Below are 25,991 nucleotides of genomic sequence, written 5' to 3' on the forward strand. Positions count from 1 at the left end.
CCTTGTGCTACTTGCAAAAGACCCCTGTCTATGGGGGCCTCAGCCATTCTGGTCAGAGGGGCATCCCCGAATCTAGGTCTCTGCCTGCCTACCGCCCCCTCCCCCAGGGCCCTAGTGAGGTGTTCACTGATTGTGCTCTCAACTCTGGCAAGGGCTACATCTTCCCTGCCCCTTAATAATGATGCTGGTCACTTTCTCCCACATCCACTATCTAACGGGCACCACTGCGTCATTAATCACTTTATACTTCAGTCTTACTCCCCTCCTGTGAGCTAGAAAGTGGAGTGTGCAGCACTTCTCAGCACGGGCTGTGGGGTCAGAGTGCCTAGACTCAAACCCCAGCTCCCCTACTTGCAGCTGTGTGACCTTAGGCGGGTTGCATGACCTCTCTGTGCCTTGCCTCCTGCTCTGTCAAAGGTTTCTGAGAAAATACTTAGAACTGGGCCTGGCGCACCGGAAGCCCTCAGGACATGCTCAGGCCCAGAGAAGGGACACATCTGGCTCGAGGTTGCTGCTGGCAAATAGGGGAGCTAGATTTGAACCCATGTCCAAAGCCCCCTTCTTTCCATGCCTATGCTGCACGAAGGGGGCCAGTGGCTGGCAAAAGGTGCTTGCCCTCAGGGAACGTCAGGGATCCCTCCTGCAGGAGTGTGCCTAGCGATGGGTAAGCCCCCTTTCTGGGCCGATGATTACTTCCCCCTGGGGTGGGACAGCCCCATGCCTGGCTGGGAGCCCAGCCTAACAAGCCAACTTCTACTTTTCTGCAGCTTTTCGCCATGATCTTTGCCATGTGTCTCTTCCGGGGCATCCAGTAGAGGGCGTGGCCTGGAGCCTGAAGCCTCACCCACCACCACTGCCCAGCACCCAAAGCCCTCCCCTCCCCCGTGCCTCTGCCCTCTTGGCCCCAGGGGAGGAGGTGAGGTCATGATGAGTGGCCAGGAGAAGGGGCAGAGGAAAATAGCTATTTTTTTAACAAAACAAAATGAAGACAAGACTACGGATGGATGGACCCCGCCTTGTCTCCGGGTGGGTGCCATGGGCTCTCTGCAGGGGTCCTGGCGCCTGAACCCCAGGGAGGAGTCTGCACTAGAGACCAAAGGAACCCCAGGACCAGATTCCTTCCTCGGTCCCACCAGCCTCTGGCAGCCCCAGGCCTGGGCCTTCTCCTCAGCTCCAGGTGCCAAGAAAGTGTGGATTTAGCCAACAAGGAAGCAAAAAGCAACTCTCAGAGGTCGACAAAGCCCCGGGGGGCCCCAAGGAGACTCAGTCACCATGTCCTGAAGAACTTGGAACCTAACGTTCAACCTCTGGTCCTCTGAGGATGGAACTGTCCCTGCCCCAGGCTGGGGCCAAGAGTGGGCTGCAGACACTGGATCCAAGAATGGCCTAGCCGGCGGGGTCCTTGCTTCCCTCATCTGTTGGATCAAATAATCTGGAAAGCCCAGAGAGGGGCACTGTTTCATTCACAGTCACACAGCATATGCATGACAATTCTGAACAAGAACCCAGTCGTCTCTAGGCTGCCTGTCGCTCCTTCCAGGCCTCTGTATGTCCCAGCAGATCCGCTGCTCACACCCTTCCCTGGCCTCAGCATCCTGGCTTCCCCAGGAGAGGGAAAGCAAGCTGGTCAAGAACTTCCCAGCTCCACAGCTAAGAAAATTCTGGACTGTCCTCCTTGCTCCCTTCCCACCTCCCCATACTTCTTTCTAAGCTCCCAGGGGGACACACACACACACACACACACACACACACACACACACACACGACAGTCTCTTTTCCACACTGCCCACTTCTTCCCACAAGCCCAACCCCTTCCCTGTTCTCCATCAACTCTGTGGCTCCCAGGGCTGAAAGGAACCCCCAAGATCATCTGGTTCTCCTCTCCCCACCCAGAACTAGGCTTGGATGTCTTCCACAAGATCTCTGCCAAGACTTTGCCCCTTCTTCTTGCATACCTCCAATGACGGGGAGCTTACTACCTCCCAAGACAGACTTCTGTCTTGGCACTGCTTTGAGATTTTAGCCATCATCTCAGTACACATTAGAGTTCTCTGTTGTTCTCTGGTTCCATCCATGGCATCCCACTCTCTCTCTCTCCTTCCCAAAGTACTAAGGCCACACGTTGCCTCCCCCAAGCCCCATTTTCTCCAGGCTAAAGAGCTCCAAGACATCTCATGTCTGCTGCCACATGGCTTCCTGTCCCTTTATGGTCCATAGCACACTTCTGAGTGTTTCTTCCAGGCTCAGGCAGGGAGAGGTTTTCCCCTAGACTCACACCCACACAGCACCCACAAACCAGTCCCTCATACACAGGCCTCACATTCTAGACCAGTGTTGGCAACTGTATTGCAAGATGCCTCCACCCCAGTGAATCAGGAGTGACTGCCGGGGGCTGTTCAGAGGATCTGAGCTTTGGCCTGGGGTCAGGGGGCCGGGAGGACGGCGTGATCTTGATTGGTGATGTCTGTCAGACATCATTAAGACTTGATTAGTGATGTCTGCCACAGGCATGGCAGTGGGAGGGGCAGCATGGTGCCCGGTCTCCTCCCCACACTCCCTCTTCAGGGTCTGGGGAGAGCCCATTCTAAATCCCAGGCCCTGTGTCAGCTTCCAGCCTCCCAGCTTGCCAGCCACTGGGAGAGACAGAGCTGTGGCTGGAGCCCATGCCTCCCTGCTCTGCCACTGACCCCCTTTAGGGATGCAGCCCTGAGCTCTGTGCCTGCTGTAAAAGTTGGGTTTGACCCTCCTCCCCACTCTCCCCTTCCCCATCCCATCCTTCTGCTGGCCCCCCTCCCCACCCCCAGTCCCAGGTCCCCCTCCTGGTCTCCGAGCTGGGGCTTTCCGTATTGTCCCTGTAACAGCCCGCCCTGGCAACTCCGGACATGATGCCGCGAACTTCCCAGTGACCCCGAGTGCCCTGCAGCTGGTAGCCCAGCCCAGCCTGAGCAAGGCCTTGGGCTTGCTCCTCTCTCGACCCACCCACCCACCCACATGCTTGGCTCCAGCTTCCTGGCAGAGGCAAATGGCTGGTCTGAGGTTGACAAAAATAAAAACTGCGGGACTCAGGGTCTCACGGGGCACCCGTGTGGCTCCAGTCCAGGGGCATCCCAGGCCTCCGGGTCCCATCTGGTCCCCTAGCAGGAGAACCTGGGGCCTTCAAGGTAAGAAGGGCCCGGCCTCTGGCACCCGCTCCCCTCCCTCCCCCAGTCTCGTCCATTCCCACTCCTTGTCACCCCCCACCCCCGTGAGAATCAGTGGGAGGCAGGGCAGGTCCCAGAGGAACATCTGGCTGAGGCAGGTTCAAGGGCGGGTGGTGAGCCTCATCCCTAAGGGCTTTCCCAAAAGGTGCCAAGGAGCCCCGAATCCGCTGCTGCCCACACCGGGGATGGAAAAGAAGAGCGGGCAGTCTCTAGCACTGCCCAGGCTGGTAGCTGTCTGCAAGGTTGTCTGCAGTCATTCCGAGGCGTTGAAGACTAGAGCCCAGCCCCAGTCAGGCTCCACCCCCCCACCCCCCCCACCCTGGCCCAGGGATCGGAGATCTAACTGGGCCGGTCCACATACAGCCCAGGACAGGTGCTGGTGGCTGTGGTTTGGCTGCTGAGGCGGGGGGGACTTCCCCTAGGCAGCTCACCAGGCAGGAGCCAGAGCAGACCCGCCCCCCACTGTTGGTCACACCCACACCCTGGACGGCAAGCCAGCTCCCTGCTCCAGAGCCCCTGCCTCTTGGAAGAGGGAAGCCATCCAAAGGGTTTGGAGGCTCTCTTGTCCTTCCATGCCTAAGGGGCCCAGACTGGACACCCCAAACCAGCCGAGGCCCCAGCACCCCCATCTCCCAGAAGCCCCCTCTTCCCTTCCCCCCATGGGTCCTAGGTCGAAAGTCTATTTTGAAAACTGTAAATGTTCCTTGCGGTAGATAGCAGAGCTAATTTATCATGTTTATTTCCTGTGAGCCCCCCCTTTTTATAGTCTATATCAAGAGGAGTTTTTGTAATATAAAACAGGACACCCACACTGATGGTTTTGCACTGGTTTTTGTGACTGTTTCTTACAAAAAGAAGAAGGAACGAAGAATAAATAGTGACTGTGAAGAAAGGTGGTCTTGCTTGGCGGGGGGTGGGGGGGGAGACGGGGGCTGAGGCGGGAGCTTGGCCAGAGGGTGCTGGGCTCCAGGGACAAGGGTGGAGGGTGGTGGTGGGGGGGGGGGGGTCGTCCCAAACCTTCAGGATGGAGAGCTGGGCCCACCCCGGGTCTTCTTCAGACGTGTGGGTCCTCCACCCCATCACCCCTGCCTCCGTCCCAGCAATGGCTCCTTGCCTTAATGTGCCCCCGCCATGTCCCCAGACCACATGGCTGTTTGCCAGGCTCCCTCCCCCTGGGCCTAGCTCCGATGTCCGAGCCAGCAGCACGGAATGTCAAGCTAGCGCCATCCTGGCAGGCCCTCCTGACCACGCAAGGGGCAAGGCCACGTTGGGGGGTGAGGCCGCTCGGCCAGCCCAGCCCCAGCAGCTGCCTCGACGGCTGAGCCCGAGCTTTCCCAAGCTCTCCACTTCCGCCGGCCACCACGTCCCCTGGGCACGAGGACAAACCACCCATCACCCGACGGAGGAGGAACCAGGCCTTAAAAGGCCTGCGTCAGTAGGAGGACAGGACTGTGGCCCCGGGGGGCGGTGGGCGCCCCGCCCGGCCAGGGCTCGTGAGCCAACAGCTGGATTCTGGGCAGAGGCCCACACTGCAGCGGCAGGAGACGGAGGTGAGGAAAGAGCCCAGCCTCTCCTTAGCCACCAGGTTCCCGTCTGCTCCCCGACCCACGGGGCCTCTCCCCTCAGCTGTGGGACAGAAGCAGTCGCGCTGCTCTGCTGGGGACCAGCTGCATGGCTGCAGGGACAGCTGGGCCCCGCGCCGACAGGGCAAGGTTCCCGGGCAGAGCCGCAGCCAGCAGCGGCCAGAGCTGGGCCGCCCCTGCCGACCACCCACCTCGCCCCACCGAACACACTCGATTCCAAGACGAGAAGCAAGTGCGGGGCCCGGGCTGCCTTTCTCCACACCTGTCCCCAGAACAAGAGGGCCACCACGCCTGGGGCACACGCTTGTGTCCCAGAGGGAAGGGGAGGATGCGGAGTGACAGACAACGGGGGGCACACGGGCTGGGGAGGGCGCGGCAGGATGGGGCGGGGGGGGGGCCTTCAGCTCTGAGGGAGCCGCTTGTCAGCCTCCTCCAGGGCACTCGGGGTGGGGAAGGTGCACGAGGCCTGCAGAGATGTATCTATTTATTTCCCGTGCTGACCTGGAAGGGCACCCAGCCGTAGCCCGCCGGGTCTCAGGGCAGCACCCTGGGGAGAGGGTGAGGGTAGGTGAAGGGGCTGAGCCAAGCGGACGGCAGAACCTGAAGGACATACCAGGGGACCAGGAAATGCCGCTGCTTCTCTTTCTTCCTCATCTCCAAACCCCATCACTCACAGGAGCCTCTCCACAGGGTTCGCTCTGTGCCCACTGCCAGGGCCGGCCTGGGGGGCGAGGCTGCTGGTGGCCTCTGGACCCAGGCCAGTTGAGGGGAGGGGGCTCCTGGGAGCCTCCAGGGGCTGGGCTGAAGGCAGAACAGCCTAGAGCAAGGCCCTAGGACAGAGCCCGTGGTGGCGGGGCTTGGGCTGGGGACGGGTTCTGGCTACAGGTGGCCCGCCTCACAGAGAGGCTGAAGAGGGAGGTACCAGCTCAATGACAGCCATCCCTGCCCATCAGCCCCGCAGCTGGGCTGTGCGAAGGGCAGGGATGTGCACTGACGGGGCCGACGGCAGCTCCCACAGGTGGCGAGGGCCCACACCGAGGAGTACGGGCCCAGGGTCAAGCTGTCAGATTTCCCAGGCGTACCCAGAAGCCACGTTCCGCTGTGTGGGCACTAGGTCGGGTGGGGGTGTGGGGAGGACAGGGAAGCAGGGCACACCTCTCTCAAACGAAAGAAGGGCCTCCTGGCAGAAGGGGCAGGAGCCTCGCCTCAGCCCAATACCCCATTACTCAAGCTCTTCAGTCAGTGTCTATCCAGGGGCTCCGGAGGCCAAGAGCAAGAAAAGGAGGCGGTGCTGTGTGGGGCGAAGGGCAGAGGGTGTTGAGGCTCTGTCCCTCCCCAAACCTGAGAGTCCAGGAGATCACAGCATTTGGGGGTGCCCAGGAGGAAAGGAAGGCGAGCGGGGTCCTTCCTGCCTTCCAGGAGCCAGAGGGAAACTGAGGTGTCTCGGGGCCTCCCTGGCCCAGCGAGTGGCTAGACTTTCTTGGGTTTTCGGCCGACCTGGTAATAGTAGTAAACGCTGATGGCGACAAAAAGGAGGCGGCTGGCCAGAAGCAGCAGGATCCCCAGGGACATGAAGCCCGTCTCAGCCAGCGTGGCAGTGACCACTGCGGGAGAAAGAGCAGGAGGAGACAGAGGGCAGACGAGGGCCGTGCCTCAGCCCCCAGCACAGGCTGACCTGCTGTGCCGGGGGCTGCTGCCGGCTGCCGGACCTCGCAGACGTGTCTGATCTGATGTCCCCCATGGGGCAGGTACTGGGGTGAGGGCAAGCATGTGGGCCGCACTGGGTGTGCGCTGTCACACCTGTGCCGGGTCAGGGGAGGCTGCAGGTGCACATGCGTGTGGGAGGCCGTGGACGTGCATTACGTATATTCAAGAAGGTACACGTATGTCAGGTGCGTGAGCACAGGTGCGCAGACATACAGGTAGACACGGCCGCATGAGCCCCTCCCCCTCAGATTTTCATCCCTTCCTGGAAGCCAAGTGGCAGGAGCTGGAGAGCCAGGGGCCAAGCTGCCCTGCCCGCACCCCCCACCCCACCAGCCTCCCTGTCTCGCTGCCCACCGCAGGACTCACCCAAGAACTGGACCCCAAAGTAACAGGCTTCAGTGAGCAGAGTCCATCGGATGATAACCTTCTCGGCCGTGTAGAGAGCGTTCCACATGATCAGGGAGATGCCTGGGGCAGGGGAAAAAGGGCAGATTGGGATCAGGCAGTTTGATCCACCCACCCCCTTGGGGCCGGGGCAGGATCCCAGACTTCTACATCCCCCACCCCCACTCACACTCCCCACATTAAAACTCATCCATCATCCGACTTAACCCCATAACCCTAGGTCTCCCGCTGCCTGGGCGAAGGGCTTTGAAGGCACCCCAGTCGCCACCAGCCCCCGCCCCCTCCCCCGGTACCAGTGCAGACCCCTGAGGGACGGGTATTAGTGCCATTGGCACGAGGTTGGGGAGACTGCGTGTACAGAAGCATGGAGGCCTGCTGAAACAGCGGGGCTGGGCATCATGCGATGTGGCTGGGGTCCGGGGCCCACTGTGGGATCTGGGGGAGGCAGGTCACAGACCACCCCAAAAGCCAGGTGGAGGGGCTGGGCCTTTATTCTGCAGGCAAAAGGGAGCCATAGGATGTTTGGGTGAAGAGGAGGGACACTACCTGTGCTAGGCTTTAAAAGCTGTACCTCAGCTTCCTACCAGGAACTGTGTGTGACTCAAATCAGAGAGGAAACAGGGCGGTTCAAATGAGAGGCCCAAGGGTGGGAGGGTTTTTCCAGACACTGTGTTGATTTTGCCTCCTCCTCTAGGTGGCGAGGTCCTGGAGGGCAGGGCCTGAGCCTCATTCATCTCTGCACCCCAATGACCAGGGGGGGTGCACTACACAGTAAGCACTCGGTAAGCCTTCGCCCCAGACGACGGCAAAGACGCAGCCCTGTCCCCTGGGTGTATTCCAGCAGTGGCCACAAGATGGCAGCACACACCTAGCAGAGACAGACTCAGCGGAAGGGGGTAGGCGGGGTGCTGGGAAGGGGAGCCCCTGCACAAAGAAAGGCTTCCCCAAGCTCCTCTCAGTCTCTGTTGGGCCGTAGCTGCCCCTTATGTCTGCCCTAGCAATACTCACTGAGAAGCGCACCGCCATAGAGGCGGATGGGGGTCTTGCTGGTCACCTGGGCTCCATCAAAGACGGCATCATAGAGCTGGTCAGGGAAGGCGAGGGCCTGCGGGCATGGGTAGGCAGTTCAGGGTAAAGTGGGAGGGGGTTGCTGCTGAAACACCCCCTGGACATCTTCCTTCTTCCCCACCCCCCGCCCCGAAGCCGGGCTGAGGTGCCTGGGGCAGTCCAGTGTCAGAGCCGTGGCTGTCCCTCACTCCCCTGTGTCAGGGACAGAAGGCTCTAGATTCCCAGGGGCAAGGAGTCAGGAACATGGACCATGGGATCCAGGACGCTCCAGAGCAGGCAGGGTTCAGGCTGGGACTGTGGAGGGAGCTAGAGAGCCCTGACAGGTAGAGCGATGCGGGGGGGGGGGGGGGGGGGGGGGGGGGAGGCAGCCCCAGGGCAGGGGAGGAGCCCCCAGGAGAGGCCCGGAGGAGGGACATAGGGAGCCAGACCCAGGGCCAGGTCCTGGGGGACGGGAGAGGGGGCTCACCATGATGGCAATGCCAGAGAAGAGCACAGCAGAAGCAAACTGCCAAACCCTGGGAGCGTGTGGAGAGAAAAGTCACAGCCAGGCCCCCTCGCTGCCACATCCAGGCCCCAGGGGACCCTCCCTTCTCCAGCCAAGTGGTCCAGGGATGGCTGGTTTTAGGGGGAGGGAATGTGATGGGATGAAGTCACAGGCACAGGGACACGGGGGCAAAGCTGACGAGGCAGGACCTCACGCAGCACCTGCCCATAACCCGGCACCCACCAAAAACTCACGCTCAACGCTCACCTCAGCCCCAGAGGCTCCCGAACAGCAAACTTGATTTCATTGCCCAAGACCTGGCTGATCTGTGGACAAAGAGGGGTCAGGTGCACGCCCAGCCCACTCACTCCCCTCCCTGAGCCCCTGGCATGCCCAGGGACCCACCTGGGTTCTTCTGCTTAGCCCAAGGGTCCCCCAGGCTGGGAAGGTCACACTGAGGTCACCCCCCTCTGCCTCTTCTTGACACCAGAGCTTACGGGAAGCTGAAAATATGGTGAGTAAGATTAAAGCTCAGGGGTCTGCTAGACACAAGCTTAAAGCCTGGCTGTGCCACTTACCGGCTTGACCTTGACTTCTCTGAGCCTCAGTTTCCTTATCGATAAAATGGGTTCATAACTATGTCCCAGGACTAGCAGGATTAAATCATAAAGCAATTGGTGCGATAATGGGCACATAATAAGCACGAAATTCATTCTAATGATCTGTCTTGTCTTCATTTTTGTTATTATTCCCCTGACATCTCCATTAAGTTCCAAGGGGAAAAAAAAAAAAAAAAAAAGGAGCTAAGTCCCAGGGCTCCCACAGCTCCCCAGGCCGTGGGCTGCTCTTCCCCCAAATGGCAGGCCAGACCTGCCTCCCCAGATGGGTGTTCAGAGGCGGACCCCGGGTGTGGCCAGCTTCAGGCCCGTCTGCCCACCTTGGAGCGGTGTACCTCCCCGTCGTCGTCCTCTCCGCCCACGCCGAGGATCTTGCGGGTCTTCAGGCGGCTCACGAGGTCCGTCTGGCTGTGCTTCTTCATGAGAGGTGGGGGCTGCTTGGCCGCCATCTTGTCCTGGAGCCCGGTGCCTACAGAAGGGCTGAGGGGAGACACCAGCCTCAGCCACAGGTCCTGACCAGCTCCCAGACTCAGGGGCAGCCAGACCTGACCCCGGGGCCTGGTGAGACCTCCCTGTCAGCCTGGGGCAGCATCTGGAATACCGACAAGAAATCTGAGGGGGCCCAGGCTTAGGGCCTGGCTCCTTAACCACCTGGCTGTTTGATGAAAGGGCCTCTCCTCTTCCTGGCCTCCGCTTCCTCATCTATAAAATGGATGGGGGAGGAGGTCCCTAAAGCTCCTCCAGCTGTGTGAGCCCATCTGGCCTCCACGGACATGGCGCACCCTGGGTAATCAGGCTGGTTGGAGCCTTACAGATGGCCCTGGAGGAGTGTGTGGGCCCGGGAAAGGCATTTGGACCCAGGTGGAGACCACATTCAAAGGTTCCTGGGAGGTGGGGGCAAACAGGAGTCCAGGCCAGTCGTGCCAGAAGAGGGAGCATCTGCCCAAATCCTGGGGTCCAGGTGCCGCACTGAACTTTTGCCCAGATAATCTCTCTGTCCAGCAAGCCCTCCCTCCCTGTCTCGAAGACAACCTCCTTCAAATCTGCCAGGACTGAAAGAAGGGGAGGGGGGTGGCCCCAGGACCCAGGGGATCCAGAGGAAGGATGGCCAGGAGAGCCTTCTGGCCAGGGACACCCACCCCATGTCTGCTCACGGTCCTCCACAGCCCCCACTCCCCAGCCACCCCCCAGCTCCACCTCGGGCCGGGTCTTGGGCACCTACTTTGTGCCAGGCACTGGGCTGGGAGACACACAGATGAGGTGACCGCTGGTCTCGCCTTCAATCAGCACAAAACCTATGCAAAGGAGACAAAAGTGTCGACTCCAGTGAGGCAAAGGCTTCCAAGAGTTGGCCCAGGGGTGGCCCTGGGCCCCTCTAGTCACAGCTCCCCCCCATCCCTGGCACACGATGGGAACGATTTACACCCATTCTACAGATGAGAAAACCAAGGTCGACAAAGTTCAACAGAGACAGGGTTGAGTAACTCCAGGACCCCCCCCACCCAACAGCACCGCATGCCACATTCCAGCATCTCATTCCATAGAGGCCCACAGACATCCGTTGGTCAGTCTCAGGGGTCTCCGGAGAGTGATGTCCAGCCCCCAGATCTTAGTTCCTCATCTACGAAATGGGGGTCGCTATGCGGTCCCCTCCCCCCCACCCCCGGGGGCACGCAGGTGGTCGGGGTTGGCGATGAAAACCGAAGACCGTTTGATGGCGGGGGGGTGGCCAGCCCCACTGGAGAAGGCAGGGTTTAACCACGCTGCTCCCCCGGGCGGCCGGGCACTGTCCCCATGCCTCAGCACTTGCCACCACTTCTCGAGACTCCAGAGTGAGGTGATAATCAGCCTGGTGTCCCTCCCGCCGCCTGGGGGCCCTCCACGAGAGCTGCCAGCCACAGCTGGGAACCGCCGGGGCCGCCTCCCTCGCCGGGCCTCAGCCAAGGAAGCACCGGGGAGCCTGGTCCTCACCCTCCTCCCTCTTCTGGCCTCCCCTCTGGCCTTTCATTTTTCAATTGACATACTGCAGAACCGACATTCTTTGTTGTTGCAGCTACACGACTTTTAGCACACCTATAATTGCAGAGAACGACCACCTGCGAATCGGGACACCTGCCCTGGCCCTCCCCTGCCCTCCCACCTCGCCCCCGGCAGCCACTGATCTCTGGGCCGTCGCTCTAGCTTGGTATTGTTTTTTCAAACACGTTCTATAGACAGACTCATATAGCCGAACACCACTTGAGACTGGCTTCTTTCATTCCGCGTAAGGCTAAAATGCCTCCGAGACTCGTTCGGGCTGCGGGGCGCTTCCCGTCTGGTCCTCTTTAGGGCCGGGTAATATCCCATGGGGGAAGATGCACCAGTTAGTTTACCCCGCCACTCACTGAAGGCCATCTGGGTTGTTTCCAGAGTTTGACAGTTGCGCACAGGTCTCTGTCCTGTGGCGTAAGGTGGCACTCGGGTCAAGCCTGCCAGGCCCCAGGCTGTCTCAGTGACCCCCTGCTCAGAGCATCAGCTGCCTTCCTCTGCCCGAAGAGCCCTCCCCACCAACACGCACACAAGGCTCCCCTCTGCACCGCAGGCCCGAACCTGCAAAGCAAGGGCTGTGGGTTGTGATAGTGCCAGCCTCCTGGGACGGGGTACAGCAAGGGGACTGCAGTGGCCTGGGCTCCACTGGACACCAGCATGACTCTTAGGGGGACAAGCTTCATCCACAGGCACCGCCATCAGGTACTTGGGCTGGAGGGACCCACTGTGGTCTCCCCTGCCCTGAGCCCAGCCGCCAGCAGGGAGCTCACGACCCCCAAAGGGCCCTAAGGCCTCCTGGGGAGAGTGAAATCAGGGAGTAGGGTCCCCAACACCTGCCTTGACACAGCTAACTACTCTGAGCACTGAGTTCTGTCTCTTCTTCCCCCACAGCACGGGGCCCCGCCTGGGGAGTGCAGGTAGACAGCTGCAGTACCCCATGCACCTGCCAGACCCCCCCATGCCCCCCCCCAAGGCAAGGCACGGCACATACATGGACTCCTCAGACCTGCCCTCGAACTTTCTTCCCCTTCCCACTCCACAGGTGTTTTTCAGCCTGGCCTCATTTTAACCTAGGTGAGGACAGAGCGCACCTCCCTCCGCTCCACTCCCTGCACCGCCGCTGAGCCGGGGGTGCGTTCGGATCCTGGGTCTGCTCTCTCACCAGCCGCAGGGCTTCAGGCAGCTCCATGCAGCTCTCCCAGCCTCAGTGTCTGCCCTGTGAAATGGGGTTAGTAAGAACACTCCCTCTGTGCGAGTGCGGGAGGCTCAGGACAGGGAACATGCGCAGGGCCTGGGGCCAAGTGCCCTGCCTGTCCACACTCCTACTTCCCGTTCTTCATGCGGCCATTGAGCCATGCACAATGGAAACAGCCGGCCTGATAGGGCTGTTGCTTCCTTTCCAGAGCCAGCTGCCCTCCGAAGGGCCCCCAGGGCTCCCCCTTACCTCTGTGCCAGGCTGCCCGAGGCTAAGGGCCGGGCAGGTGGAGGAGAACCTGCCACGCAAGGAGCTGGGACAAGGCAGCCTGCAGCCCCCTAGAGCCCGAGTTCATGACCCTCTACATTCTGCACCTGGCGGGCCTCTCCGACCTCGATTCCCAATAAAGCCAGGTGGTTCCCAGTTCTGAACCACTGCCCAGCCAGGAAGGTCCTCCTTGAGCCCTGCTCCTTCCCACCTCCACCCTCCTTATTCTTCAGGGCCGCACAGCCCCTCCTCAGGGGCCTTCCCAGGACACATCCCCTTCCTCTGTCGCCTGGACTCCTGTGGGTCTCAGCGTGGGTGGCCACAGGAGGCCACTGCCAGCCCATACTCCTGGTCCCGTCACGGGCACTTGGGCTCCCGGAGACCCCGTGATCTGAAGGCAGGGCTGCTGCCTGGTCCGAGAATCTCCCCGCTGCACCTCCGCACACAGTGGGTGCTCGGTCGGCACGGGCCAGTGAGGGGCAGCCAGGCCACGGGAAGCAGGCCTCCCTAACCCCATCCGGAACACCCGGGGTCACACTCAGACGGGGCAGGGCCCAAGGGGAGGGGAGGCTCCAAACACACACTGGACGAGGCAGAAAGCTGAGGCCCGGAGAGGGCCAATGAGCCAGTGGCTGGCGAGTGCAGGAAAGGAGCTTTGCAGTCAGGCAGGGCTGGCTTCGAATCAGACCTCTCCTATGGGCCGGTGGCCTCGGACCAGTGGGTCTAGGGTGCTGAAGACATAGGAGAGTGGGTACAGATGCTCTTGGCGAAGGGTCTGGCCCATGCAGTGCCCAGGAAATGGTGGGGGTCAGGACTAGGGGAGACAGTGTGGTGAGGCCTCTCGATGCCCCCCTCCTCAGAAAGCTGTGGCCATCGCTAGAAGACCAGCACCCCGGGACAGGGCTCTCTGTAGGCCTGGGACACTTCCTGGCACGTGAGGAGCTCACCAAATATTTGTCACCAAGTCGTGAGTTGGGGAAGGGGCTGCTCCCCCCACCTGACCACTGGCCAAGATCTGACTCCCTGCAGCACAGCCCCTCCCCACACCCCTGCCCGCCCCTCCCATCAAGTGCAGGGACATCTGAGGGCAGGAAGAACATCCCCAAAGAGCTCCCAGTGGCAGCAAGACAGAGGGGGTCATGACTAGACAGAGGCCGGGAACAGAGAGGCTTATCAGGGGTGCAGGTGTCAGGGGAGAATGGGGGCGGTGCATATACTTAGCGATTAGGCAAGCTTGGTCTCAAACCTCAACTCTTTCTCTTGCCTGTGACCTCAAGAAAGTTCCTAACCACTCTGAGCTTCCATTTCTTCCCTGGTGGAACCACGGTACTATTTTTTAGCTCACGGGGTTGTGATGAGACACTGAGCAAAGGCAATCAGGGGGCCCGGCACCTGCCGCGGGCTCCATACAGGACAGCCATTAACGGCATTGCTTATGGGGGGGCTGCCAAGGCCCTGTCCTGGCGGCAGGTCAGGTGGGGCTGGGGCGTCATTCCCATGCTGGTCCTAAAGGACCTCTCCGCAACCCCCCTGCAGCCTTCCCAGGAAGCCTGGTTTCCATAGAAACAGTCGGACTGCAGAGCTGTCCCCGGCATGGAGACTGTGCCCATGAGGGCTGGCTTAGAAACCTGACCAGCAGTGGGGGTGGGGGGGAGGCGCAGAGGAAGGGGGCCTGGGGCCCAGCACACCCACCAGCTGCTGAGCCTCCCGGTGATGCAGGGGGGAGTCACTGTGACACTGAACATCACAGCCAAGAACCACTTCCTTTTCAAACAAGACCCTTTGCTGGAGGGACAGTGCCCCCCTGTCCCTCCCCATCTGGTAGGAACTGCCCCTGAGAGCATCCACCCCAGGGCTGGAGGCAGAGGACAAATACTTCTAGGCCAGGAATTCTTGGCAGCCCCCAAACAACCCTATGAGAATGGCTGTACTGTCACCCCCATTCTACAGACGAGGAAACTAAGGCCTGAGGGACTTATTCAAGCTTCTCAGGGTTAAGTGGCAGAGCTGAAATCGGGAGCAAGTTAACTACGCTATAAATGGATATCCTGAGAGGAGCTGGTGTGTGTGTGTGTGCGGGCCTGGGGTGCTGTTTGGTGAACCTGACCTCTAGCAAGAGCTAAGCCGTAAGCCATCTTCCTCCTCACATCGCCTCTTGAAAGCCCCTGGCAGGTTGCCAGTATCTGAACTCCTTCCTTCCTGGGGTCTAGCCTCTCTTGGGTTAAGGCCTTGTGACTCCAGCGGGACCAGGGAAGGGCTACAGGGAGACCCATTGTTCTCTTATCACACTGGTGCAAAATAGCTGGAAACAGGGTGTGGGACCGGGCAGCGCCAGGAGAGGGGGCAGTGACAGAGGGCGCCTCCCGGCGGGCGGTCAGAGAGAAGGGGAGGCAAGGAGAGAGGGCCAGCAAGGAGGCCAGGGAGGCTAGAAGGTGCAGAGCCCCCCTGCCCCATCATCCACCCCGTGGTCCCTTCCTGGGGTGGCCCATCAGCTCCTTGGCTGAGAGGCCCCCCAAAGACCCCCAATCCAGAACCCCCCAGCCTGAGCCCTCAGGCAGAGTGAATCTCACTTCTCGAGGGCTGTGCTGGAGAGGCGTGGGCGTGAACGGACCCACGTTCATGCCTAGCTTGAGCCTTGGGACCCATTAGCCATGCAGACCCTCCATTCCTGCGCTGTAAATGGGGGTCAAGATGCCTGACTTACCAGGTGGGTGGCAGAATTACAGCGAAACCAGGAAGTCACAGGACACAAAGGGGGCTTCCTGATGCCTGACTGACATCATGACTGACGTCATCTCCATGGCTTCCCGGGTGCAGGTTTGGTCATGTGGGTCTCGGGGCGAAGGCACCAAGCCAAGGCAAGGCTGCGGCAGCAGAGCCTCCTGGAGGTGCGTCCCTCGAGAGCATAGTCATTCTAAAGGCCGAGCCTGCCTGAGTCAGCCTTGCCTCTCGAGTAGATGAGTAGACGGGGAGCCAGTCCCGCATCATCCATCACCCGCCTCCCCGCCGGGCTCAGGGTGGATGTGAGCGGCGGGACGACAGGTAGAGCTGGAGGGGGACAGGAAGGGGGCACAATGCGAAGGCCGCTGGAGGGACAGACCTGGTCCCGGACTCAAGGAAGGGATTCCGCGTCCCATTTCCAAGAACCTCCAGGAACATGGGAGCTGGCATGGGGCCCAGAGGGGACACAGGACAGCTGAGGTCCCCAGAGATTCTGTCTGCCACCGCAGCGAAACCAGGGCCCGACTTTGGGACTCGGGCACCTCATCTAAGGAAAACTGGGAGTGTGGTCTCTGTCATGTTCCCGATGTGGCTTCTAAATCCACTCGCCGGCAGGACACGAGGCCCTAGCTCCAGCTGCCGGGCTGCCCCTGGGGACACACAGAATTTATCTACTAGTTCTCTTTCTTTTGAAGGTGCCTGATCTCCAGAATGGCAGAGGGAAGCCCAAACGTTCATCACAAACATCTCCAGAGCTTCGGGGACCAAAAATAAACATTCCCTGCACCCTGGAAAGGCTGGGAGAGCAGAGCAGAGGAGGGGACATCCCTGGGCCTCACCCCCCTGGGTCTGAGGCTGCTGTGCAAGGGGAATTCAGCCCCCTGACGGCCAGCCGTCACCACTCAGATGTCACTGGGAGGGTCGTCCGTGTCCCTGCTGACACAGAAGGCGAGCGCAAGGGGAATTTCTGACCTTTTCAATGGGGAATGGGCCTGCCCCCCTCCCCACCAGCCCAGTGACCACGTCAGGGCCCTCAAAGGCAACTGGTGCTTCCAGGGGCCAGGGCTGTGGTGAGGGGCAGCAGACACATGCCATTCCCCTCACCGCCCCTCCCACCTCTCTCCAAACCTCCGAAACGGGAGGACAAGAGGGGGGCAGGTGAACTTCCCTGCAGGGATGCTCCACCATTTTAAGCCAACTTTTCCAGAAGCAGGAGGTGATTTGCCTTCTGGGTGGGTTGGGGGAGGCAGGCAAAAGGGTCCCTGTACTTTTCCCAGGATGCTATGGGCCAGAACAACAGTCCAGGACTGACCATCTCCCCCCAGGGTCTGGGGCTCTGGCTCAGGGTCAAAGGAGTAGATCAGGACTCAAAATACCTGTGCTTAAATCCTGGTTCTACCATTTATTAGCTGCATGGCCTTGGGCCAGTGACACCATCTCTCTGGGCCTCAGTTTCATCTGTGAAATGGGTGTAATAAGGACACCTACAACCCACTGATGAGAAGATGCACAAAAACACCTAGAACCGTACCCGTTTTATAATGAATGCTCAGTAACAACGTCGCTGCTGTTATTCTCAGGCTAGGAGACTCAGCTTCTTTGCCTCCGTTTCCCCCTTGACCATACCAGCTTCAGTCCCCTTCAAGGAGCTACACGTGGATACAAAATGGGGTGTTTACAAGGGGTGGCCTTAAGAAGGAAATGGGAAGGGAACAAGGGTCACGCTGGGTCAGGAGGAAGATGCTGCCCTGAGGCGCTCACAACGGCTGACAACGGGTGGCAGGGATACAGAACACCTTGAGGTACTAAGCCTGGGTGGCTCCCCTCCACGTTTCCGGCACTTGGCCAGGCCTGACCCTGGCAGGGACGCAAACCAGTGTTGCCAGTGAGTAGCTGAGATGCAGGGTGAAGTGAAAATAGTATGGACCAGGAGGCAGAACATCAGCCAGTCCGCCCTGCCGTTGCGGCTCCTGCATGTCCTGTGCTGACTTCCAGGTCATCTCTGAGCATCACTTCCCTCATCTGTGAAAAGGACACCCTTCATCCCTTTTCAGTCAGCTTTGCCTCCTTTCTCTGCCCCACCCCCTCACTCCACTGGAACCACAGTGGTTCCTTACAGTTCCTCAAATATGGCGGACATATTTCAGCCCCAGGGCCTTTGCACAGGCCATTCTCTGCAGGATCTTTATTTCCCCAAGCTATCCCCACAGTTCACTCTTTCAGAGCCTTGGCTCAAGAGTCACCTCCTCAGGAAGGCCACCTTATTTAAAATGGCAACCCCACCCCATTAAAATGGCAAAACCACCCCAGCCTCAACATGCCTAACACTCAACTCCCCCCCCGCCACCTCCCAATACACTATATACTTTATTTTATTATTTGTGCCTCCACCATTTACGTGTCAGCTCCATGAGGGAAAGAATCTTTGTTTTGTTCTCAGCTGTCTCCCAGTGCCCCGAACTGTCTGGCACTTGGTTCACTAAATCACCTTTGGTATAGGGTCCACAATTTGTTCAATCAAAGGAAAGAAGAGTCTAGAACTATGTATATCAGGGGTCACTGCTAATTTCATTGCTCTCCTACCCTCACACAGTGAGGGGCAGGCCCTTTGGGAGGGGTGGTGGCTAGCAGAAGATTTGGGGGGGGAGGGGAGGCAGCAGAGTACAGAGTTGGAGAAGCTACAGCTGGAGCCTGGGGGCAGGGATCCAGCAGGTGTTGACAGCCAGACATGGGTGAAGGCCTTTGGGCCCCAGCCCTGCACTCCAAATTTGGAAGAACTGATTAAACCCACAACATGTGGGCAGCAAAAGAGAAGCCAGGGCAGCTTGCTCCTGGCTAATGGAGCCAGAGGGGACCTCAGGGACCAGATGGCCCATTTTATAGATGGCACAACAGAGACCTGGAGAATACACAGTGCCTTATTTCCTAACAACCCAACAAGAAAAACTTTCCCTCCTCCTGGGCTGAGCGTGGGGCTGGTGTGAGGCTTCGGCTAAGGAATGGACAGTGTCCCCTCCTGGCGCTCGTCCAGCGCTTCCCACCCCACCCCACTCTGTGTCCCTGGGCTCTTTGGGCTGCAGAGGGTCGTGGGCCCCTCTACACCGGCCACCAGAGGTGTAGGTCCAAGAGGCCGCACAGTTGGGGTGGCCATCCCCGCGGCCCTGATGCCTTCTCCCCGCAGGACGGCCCCACCAGGAAAAGTTTGTCTGAAGGAAATGAACCAGGAAGCGCGGGGCGGTGGTGGGGAGCCCCGAGGTTCCGGCCTCCGCGCGCTCCAGCCCCCCCCCACCCCCCGCCCACCTTGCTCCAAAGAAGAAACCTGTTCCCCTGGGGCCGCGAGGGGGAGGCGGGAGCCCGGCACTGGGTGGGGCAGGGAGGGCGGAGCGAGGGGAGGCAACGCAAGCGCCCGACCCTGACCCGCGCGCCGGGGTTGCGCGCGGGGTTCTGGCGGTTCCTCGATAGACCCCCCCCCACCCACCCCGGGGTGGGTGCGAGTATTTTGCCCCTGGCAGGGAGCCCCAGCCCTCCGAGAGCCAGGCCAATGGCCCCACACTGCCACCTTCCCGCTGAGCGCGCGACTTAGATGAGTCTGGGGGGCGTCCGTCTCCACCTGTGCTTCCCGGACCCTCCCACCCAACAACTGGGGATTAGGCGTGGCTACGGTTTCTGCCTCCTCCCCCTCCCCCCCGACCCCTGCCTCCCTTGCCCGCCCGGAGACCAGGGTCTCTCCCAGTCTGGCTTCCTCCTTCTCCACTGTGTCCTTCCTCTCTTAGCTCCAGGCACTCACCCACTTTCTGAGACCCGGGCCTGAGAGCTGGGGACCCCAGGTGGAGAGCTCCGGGCGGCTGGGCGCACCCACGGCCCGCCGAACCAGTAGGTCGGGCCAGCGGGAACTCCGCCACCGCGGTCCGCGGCCCTGCGGGGGCGAAGACAGAAGGAGGGGCACTCGCAAGTTTGTGCCGCGCACTCCTCGGACCGGGGAACAATGGCGATGGGGGGGAGGGGACAGAGAACCGAGCGCGGGGACAACAGTCAGACCCCAGGGAGACAGAAACTGCTGTTGGCTCTTTCTCTCTAGCTCCGAAGCAGAGGGGGAGGCAGGGGGGGGGAAATAAACAGTCCAACGGGGAGGAGACAGCGGAGGCAGAAAGCCGGGGGAGAGAGGGAAACCAAAGCAGCGGGAAGGGCGGCGAGTGGAGAGCGCCAAAGGAGGTGACCGAAGGGGCTGCGGGACTGCGCCTTGGGGGGGGGGGGAACCCGTGGAGTCCCAGCATTATCCGCCGGGGCCAAGAGGTCCTGGGGCGTCCAGCTTGCGCGCACAGGGTCCCCAGGTCCGCCGCGGTCTCCGCGGCGGGAGAAGCCCCGCGGGGCTGGGCTGCGCTGCGCAGGCACCGGCCGGCGGCGGGAGGGGAGCGTGCGAGGCTCCGAGGCGGCGGCGGGGAACAGAACTTACGTTCCTAGCGCATGCTGGCGCCGGCGCTGCGCGGAGCTGGCGAGCCAGGGGACGCTCGGGCCCTCGGGAGCCTCACATCGCGCCGCCCGCGCGGGGCAGGGCAGGGCAGGGCCGGGCCGGGCGGGACTGCGCGCGGCGTCCTGCGCGCCCGGGGTTTACCCGAGTCTGGCGGCCCGCGCTGGTCCCTCCTCTCAGTCCCGCGCGCAAGCCAATGGCGCGCCGTCCCCTCCCACGCGCCGGCTGCCTCGCCCCCGAGGGTGGCCGCCGGGCGGGAGGGGGAGAGGGGTTGGGGCCACTGGGCTCCGGGGCTCCCTGGCTGAGGCTCTCTCAGGGACTGCCTGTGGGGGGCGCGCTCACGCCCCGGGAGAAGGCGCTGGAGAATCGAAGCCGAGGGCCCGCGCGCCGCCCAGGAAGACTCTTGGCAAGTTCTGAAGACTGCGCCCCTTTCCTGAGACTCTCAACACCCCCATAGGTTGGCAAGCCACACTGTCTTAAATATCCTCGGGGTATCCCCTGGGGCCTAGGCCAGTGTCTAAAATGGAAGGGACTGCTTTGGCTGGTAGACACCCAAGTGTGTAGGGAACACAGTGACAACAATGGTCACCATCTGCTGAGCGCCCGCTCCGTGCCAGGCACCGGGTGCTCAAGGAGTTTCGAGCATTAACTCATTTGATTCCCACAACCTATGAAAGCGGCATGATTAATCCCATTTTACAGATGATGGTTAGTGACTTTTGATTTGGGCTTCCAGCTTAGACCCACCCTTCTCTCTCCCCCTGCATAGGACACCCACCCCCTCCACATACACACCCACCTTCTTCATCCTCCACCCTAAAATCTGGTCTCTGCGATGTTGCTCTAAACTGCACTGTCAGGGGACAAAGATCTTATCTGGGGCTCCTGGACATGTGGTGGGGGGCACAGTTGTCAGACCTTTTATCTCTGCACGTCCTGTGGGGGAAGTGAGGGGTGAAGGTGTGGTTTGGGGGTCCTGGAGGCTCTCTGGGAGCCTGTCAGCCTAAAAGAACCAGGCTCCTACAAACAACGCCCCCTCCCACTCTGGGCTCATTTAAATCCCCTGTGACCAGTAATGTGCCTCCCACCTCAAATCCCACCACCCTGCACCCTCCTTCTGAGCAAAATGCCTGGCTCTCTTCATCTTATCTGATGGGAGTGGGGGGTGGGTGGGTTCAGAAAGCCAAGGCTGAGGACACGCTCCATTTCATGAGATCAGTAAATAGAGCAGGTGGAGGTGAGGTGAGTGGTTGCCCTGGATCTCTAGCTAGATGGGCATTTTGACTCTGAGTCTGAGCTCTTTCCGCATCAGTTCCTGAAGGGTTAATCAAGCAGGCTCTGGGACAAGACCTACTGCCCAGGTTCAAATCCTGGCCCAGCCATTCGGTAACTGTGTGGCCCTGTGCAAGTTACTTAACCTCTCTGTGGCTTGTTCCCTCCGCCTACAAAATGGGGCTGACCCATAGTAGGAAGTGCCCCTGGTTATGGAACGGCAGCAGCGCACACTTACTGAGCGCAGACTGTTTGCCAAGAAGACTCTCACTGCCCTCCCCAGAGCTGGGACTGGGCGGGAGAGGCTGTGCCCTTTACACGGAAGTAAACAGAACAGTACCTGGCTCTCGAGAATTCTCGGTGACTGAGCTGTCCTCATTACCAAGGGAACAACTCTGATCCCGAGGCACCTCTGTGGCCCACAGTGCCACCATCCCTGCTTCCAGACAAAGCCCTCAGTCACCGATGGCCCATAATGAGTAAGTGAATGAATGAATGAATGGCTGGAGCTACAGATCAGGATTGTTCCTAAGTGTGTTGGATGAAGCACAGACCCAAGATCCACCTGACTCGAGGCTTGATAGTAGTCTTTGCAACAGCTCAGAGTCTCAGCTTGCTGCCTCAACAGAGCCGGCTCAAGCTGGGATGATGAATTCCTTTGTTGCCTCTTCTGTCTTCCCAGCATGCAGGGCTCTGGGTTGCTGCCGGGAGGGTACCGACCTCACTAGTGTGAAGTGTCACCTCTGATTGTCCCCTTTGATATGGAGACACTGCCAGTGCTGCCCTTGGCATGACCACTGTACATACCCAAGAGCCTGACCTCACATCCATAAGAGGGACTCTGTAACAATCCCCCCAGGATCTCCAACATGTGAGGCGTTGCCTTAGTAGTAGTGAACACCCTGTCACTAGCAGCATGCAGGCAGAAGCCAGGAAAGAGTCAATGAGGGGTGCTAGAGGAGGCATTCACACCTTAGGTGGCATAGGATGTGGATAACCTTTGAGCCCTGCAGGTCTTGATTGTGTGTTCTGTTCCCCAAGCCCATCAGCGGGGAGCCTGGGAGAACAGGCTGTCCCCCCCCCCAAGCCTCATGAAGGAGGCAGTCTTGTCTGGGCCCTAACTGTGTGTCAGGCAAGGTGCTGAGTGCTGGGGCTCTGGTGGTAAACAGGATCCAGTGCCTGTCCTTGGGGAGCTCACAGCTCCTGGGAGACAGATGCACATGCAGCAGCAGTGGAGGCAGCTCTTGGCGACAGGCAAAGGGGCTGGGTGGGCAGGAGAGGGAAGAAGCTCTCCATTACCCCCGCATCTGCACTCCCTAAAGCACCCACTGGAAACTCTTGCTCTCTACCTTCCCATAGAGTTTTCTAAAGTGATGTGCATCTAGTTCAGGAACGTTCCTTAGACTGCCATTCTGCTCTTAACTTCTCCATTACCTCATCTTTACCCTGGGCATAAAAAAGATCACCGTGCTGGGCTGTCGTGAGCCTGAAACTGACATTTGTCAAGTGCTAGGCGAGAACAAGGCAAAGGTAGGCAAGAACAGGTGCTCGGACCTGCTGACCATGAGGTGTCATCATTATTTGCAGCTCGGGAGAAGGAGCATTAGCGGAGGGGACGAGATAAGGGGGCTAGGACCCTGGCTCCACTCCTAACTAGCTGTGTGACCCTCTGCTGCACCAGAGAAATGGAAATATAAAAACACCTGCCTCTGGGAGCTCGTCCTTGTCAAGTGAGGGATTAGATGAGAAAAGATCTGCAAACTGGAAATGCTGATCCCTGGTGCTATCATGTTTACTGGGATTCTCTTTGTGAAATTGTCCCTCAGAGCCCCAGGACGGTCGGGTGGGGTGGGCGTGGAGGTGGAGCCAAGGGCCAGCCAGCTGGGGGAGGGTCACTCCCCCCCACCAGCCTCCCACTGGAGCCTGGGAGCAGCCTGCCCCATCCCCTTCAGCAAGGGCGGCAGCACGTTCATCGTGCCTGCGTGTGTGCATGCGTTCATCTGCACAGATGGGTAGCATGTGGGCGGGTGCGTGGCTGGAGGGTGGCGTGGGCACAGGAAATGCCAGCGTCCGTGGCCTGAAATCACCTGTGGACTGTGAATCCCTGGGGAGGAGTGCAAATGCAACTGGATTTCAAAGGTGCAGCATGGGACTAGTGTTGGCACCTGTGTGTTGGGGGCGGTGAGGTGGAGAGGCTAGGGGAATGCCCGTTGGGCCTAGTCTTTGGGGCTGGGGACCGGGCTCAGCAGGGACCCCCTCCCTCGGGATGGGGGGTGGGGCACACAGAGGAAGAAGATGTCGTCAGAGGCCCCTGTGGTTGAACCCAGGGGTTCTAGAGTGGACAGACCTGGGTTCAAATCCTAGTTATGGATCATGAGCCAGTGCTTTCATTTCTCTGAGCCTCAGTTTCCTGGTCTGTGAAATGGGGGGATGGGTAGAGCCTACTTCTTAGGGGTTACTGGGAGTTTAACAAAGAGGACAGATGTTAAGCTCTTAGCAAGGAAGAGGCACTATTGTTGATATTAGTAGTAGGAACCAGAAGGAGAGAGGGAGAGGGACTCTGCAGGAGCTGGTGCTTGGTAAACTGTAAAAGGTAGCTAGCTCTGGGGTAAGGAAGTTGTCAAGCCACGGTTAGCTGAAGCTGCCAGGAGGAGCACCATTTTGGACCAGGATGAAGGGGCCACTGTCCCAGGGAGTGAGGCAGAGGAGTTAGGCTTTTGTAACCCCTCCTGGTTCCCCTTCCCGGTTCCCCTCACTTCCTCTAGAGCTTCCTTCCTGGTTAGAGAGCCTGCCTGGTAAGACCTCTGCGAGTTTCCTCGCCACTGCTGGGGGTCACAGGCTGAGCACAGCTTTGGGGATGGAGAGGAGCCTGCCGGAGCAGGCCCTCTGAGACAGGCCTCCCCGACACTGCCTGGCCCCGCCTCCAGCCTGGGGAGACTGCCCAGGCTTCCTTCCCTCCACCCTGCTCCCTGGAGGCTGCCCTCCCTCCTATGAGTCATCCTCACTGCCACCAGCCAGGCTGCGGGCTGTCAGCTCCTCACCTGTGGGGAGACAACCCATCAGGATGGGGGTAGAATTGAAGGGGCTCAGCCCTTCCTACAGTAAGGGTGGGACAGCTTGGGGGCCAGAGGACCACAGCTGACCCTTTCCTGCTTCCAGAGGGCTGAGCTCCAGAGGGCAGGTACAGGCAGGACTTGGGAGTTAGATCATCCTGGATTTAGGCACAAGGCCCTAGTCCTCTGCTAACTAGCTCTGTGGTCTTAGACGACTTTCTCAGCCTCTCTGAACCTTGGTTTCTTCAGCTGCCCAATGGAAAGAGGAAAATCATGATGACTCTCAGGATACTTGGAGGATTAAGTTAGACTCTATATGTAAGTCCTGAGCTCGCGGCCTGGCTTACAGTAAGTGCTCAATAAATGTTCATTGACTCAAGGAATGAATGAACGTGCGGCAATGGCAGTGAGTTGGGGGGAGGGGTGGGGGTACACGTGGCTGTCTGCAGGAAAGCCATCCTTCACCTCCACCTCCCTCCAGCCAGGAGAGTGAGGGGAATGTCTGGGGGTCCAGGACACCCCAAAACTCAGGATGGACTGTGGACTCTCCCTTGTGGGTACAGCTGATGCTTCTGCAAAGCCTCAGGCTGGATCAGACTCTCCAAGTGCTGAGCCCTGATTGAGAAAAGAATTGCTGTGTGGGTGGGGGCTGCAGATTGTAGACCCCCGGACTGCATCACAGTGAGAGCTGTGGGCTGTGAGGTCAGGGCCTTGGACCCCAGGTGGCCAGCTAGGGCTGTGACCAGCACCTCACCGGCCTCCAGCCCAAGGGGATGCTGGGCCACCTGGTGACCATACCCCAGAGGGCTTTTTCATCATCTCAATAGATAGCATTCTGAGCACTTACTGTGTGCTAGGCACTGGTCTAGGCTCATTATATGTACCTAATCGTCATAAATCTCAGGATGTTGGTGCCATTGTTAGCCCCATTTGATAGATGAGGAAACTGAGGCCCACTGAGTTACAAAATTTGCCCAAGGCCACACTCTAGAAAGCACTGAGGTCAGGACTGGAACCCCAGGTAGTCTGGCCCAGTGCCCCCAGATGGCTCTGGCTATGCTGCTGACCCTGGGCGGGGATAGCCCATCCCCCTGCAAGGCAGTGCCCCACCCCCTACCCAATGCCGTCATTCAAGTTTCCGACAAGGGCATCATCACCTGTGCCAGTGGATTCGAATTCATAAAATATCACTTTGGAGAAGTGGTTCTCAAAACAGGGTGACAGGGAACATGTTAGAAATGCAAATTCTCAGTCCCACCCCAGATCACAAAGTCTGGAGGGAGGGAGTCGCTGGGGCAGCATCTGCATTCCCACAGGTCCTCCAGCTGATTTCTCATAGGAGCTAAAGTCTGAGAACCCTGGCTTTAGAGTTTGCAAAGCTGATTCTTAAGATTCTCTCACCAAAACTGACGCTTTGGTATTCTTCGGCCCATTTTACAGGTGAGGCTAAATGAGTCTCCCTTTGCCAGATTTCCCATCAGAGAAGTGGAAGAGATGGGCCTAGAACCCACAGTGTGTGGTTCTGGAGTAATTGTGTTTGCATTCTCCGGAGGAGTGCTGGCCAAGGCAGGCAGGAGGGCAGGGGCTCTGAGCGAGGGAGCCGCGGGGCGGGGTTGGGCCGAGGTGGCGGGCCGTGTTGATCGTTCCCTCCGGGGTGCCCCAACCCGAATCTACATAAATAAAGCCCAGCCTGCCATTTTGAGTGATCGGTTTATTAATACTCACGGGGCCGCTGCCGAGGCGGATCGCAGCAACAAAGGCGGCCGGCCGCCGCGCTCTGGGGGCCTCATTACGTAACGGGGCCTGGCGCGGGCTGCGCGCTCATGGCGGGCTGGGGGCTCCGGGCCGGTGGAGGGAGCACCAGCCAAGGAGTCCTCAGCCCGCGCGCTCCTCCTCCCACGCCGGAAGCGGGTTAACCCCTCC

The 25,991-nt window shown here is 59.7% G+C and overlaps 2 protein-coding genes across 14 annotated transcripts in view; one reads left to right on the forward strand and one right to left on the reverse strand.

Annotated features, from left to right (window-relative positions):
* TSPAN18 (tetraspanin 18) overlaps nucleotides 1-2,639 on the forward strand; it is a 180,862-nt gene extending 178,223 nt beyond the window's left edge. For all 7 annotated transcript variants that reach the window (XM_027579605.2, XM_027579607.2, XM_027579604.2 and 4 more), the window contains one exon: nucleotides 768-2,639. In XM_027579605.2, the coding sequence (XP_027435406.1) occupies nucleotides 768-815 (48 nt within the window). In that variant the 3' untranslated portion in view covers nucleotides 816-2,639. The remainder of the gene's footprint in view (nucleotides 1-767) is intronic.
* The window catches only part of TP53I11 (tumor protein p53 inducible protein 11), a 28,528-nt gene extending 8,635 nt beyond the window's left edge, over nucleotides 1-19,893 (reverse strand). The window contains exons 1-10 of one of the 7 annotated variants that reach the window (XM_027579611.1): nucleotides 19,729-19,893; nucleotides 19,063-19,191; nucleotides 16,807-16,924; nucleotides 15,259-15,602; nucleotides 10,287-10,359; nucleotides 9,385-9,544; nucleotides 8,715-8,773; nucleotides 8,430-8,478; nucleotides 7,904-8,000; nucleotides 6,857-6,958 (exon numbers count right to left, since the gene is read on the reverse strand). In XM_027579611.1, the coding sequence (XP_027435412.1) occupies nucleotides 6,857-6,958; nucleotides 7,904-8,000; nucleotides 8,430-8,478; nucleotides 8,715-8,773; nucleotides 9,385-9,513 (436 nt within the window). In that variant the 5' untranslated portion in view covers nucleotides 9,514-9,544; nucleotides 10,287-10,359; nucleotides 15,259-15,602; ... (1 more) ...; nucleotides 19,063-19,191; nucleotides 19,729-19,893. Of the gene's footprint in view, nucleotides 1-3,914; nucleotides 6,388-6,856; nucleotides 6,959-7,903; nucleotides 8,001-8,429; nucleotides 8,479-8,714; nucleotides 8,774-9,384; nucleotides 9,545-10,286; nucleotides 10,360-15,258; nucleotides 15,603-16,806; nucleotides 16,925-19,062; nucleotides 19,192-19,728 lie in introns of those variants that run through there. The other 6 variants (XM_027579612.1, XM_027579614.1, XM_027579613.1 and 3 more) reach the window with 6 other exon arrangements.
* Between the last annotated feature and the right edge of the window lie 6,098 nt (nucleotides 19,894-25,991).

This window comes from Zalophus californianus, chromosome 11 (assembly GCF_009762305.2).
Source record: "Zalophus californianus isolate mZalCal1 chromosome 11, mZalCal1.pri.v2, whole genome shotgun sequence".
In the NCBI taxonomy this organism is placed as follows: domain Eukaryota; kingdom Metazoa; phylum Chordata; class Mammalia; order Carnivora; family Otariidae; genus Zalophus; species Zalophus californianus.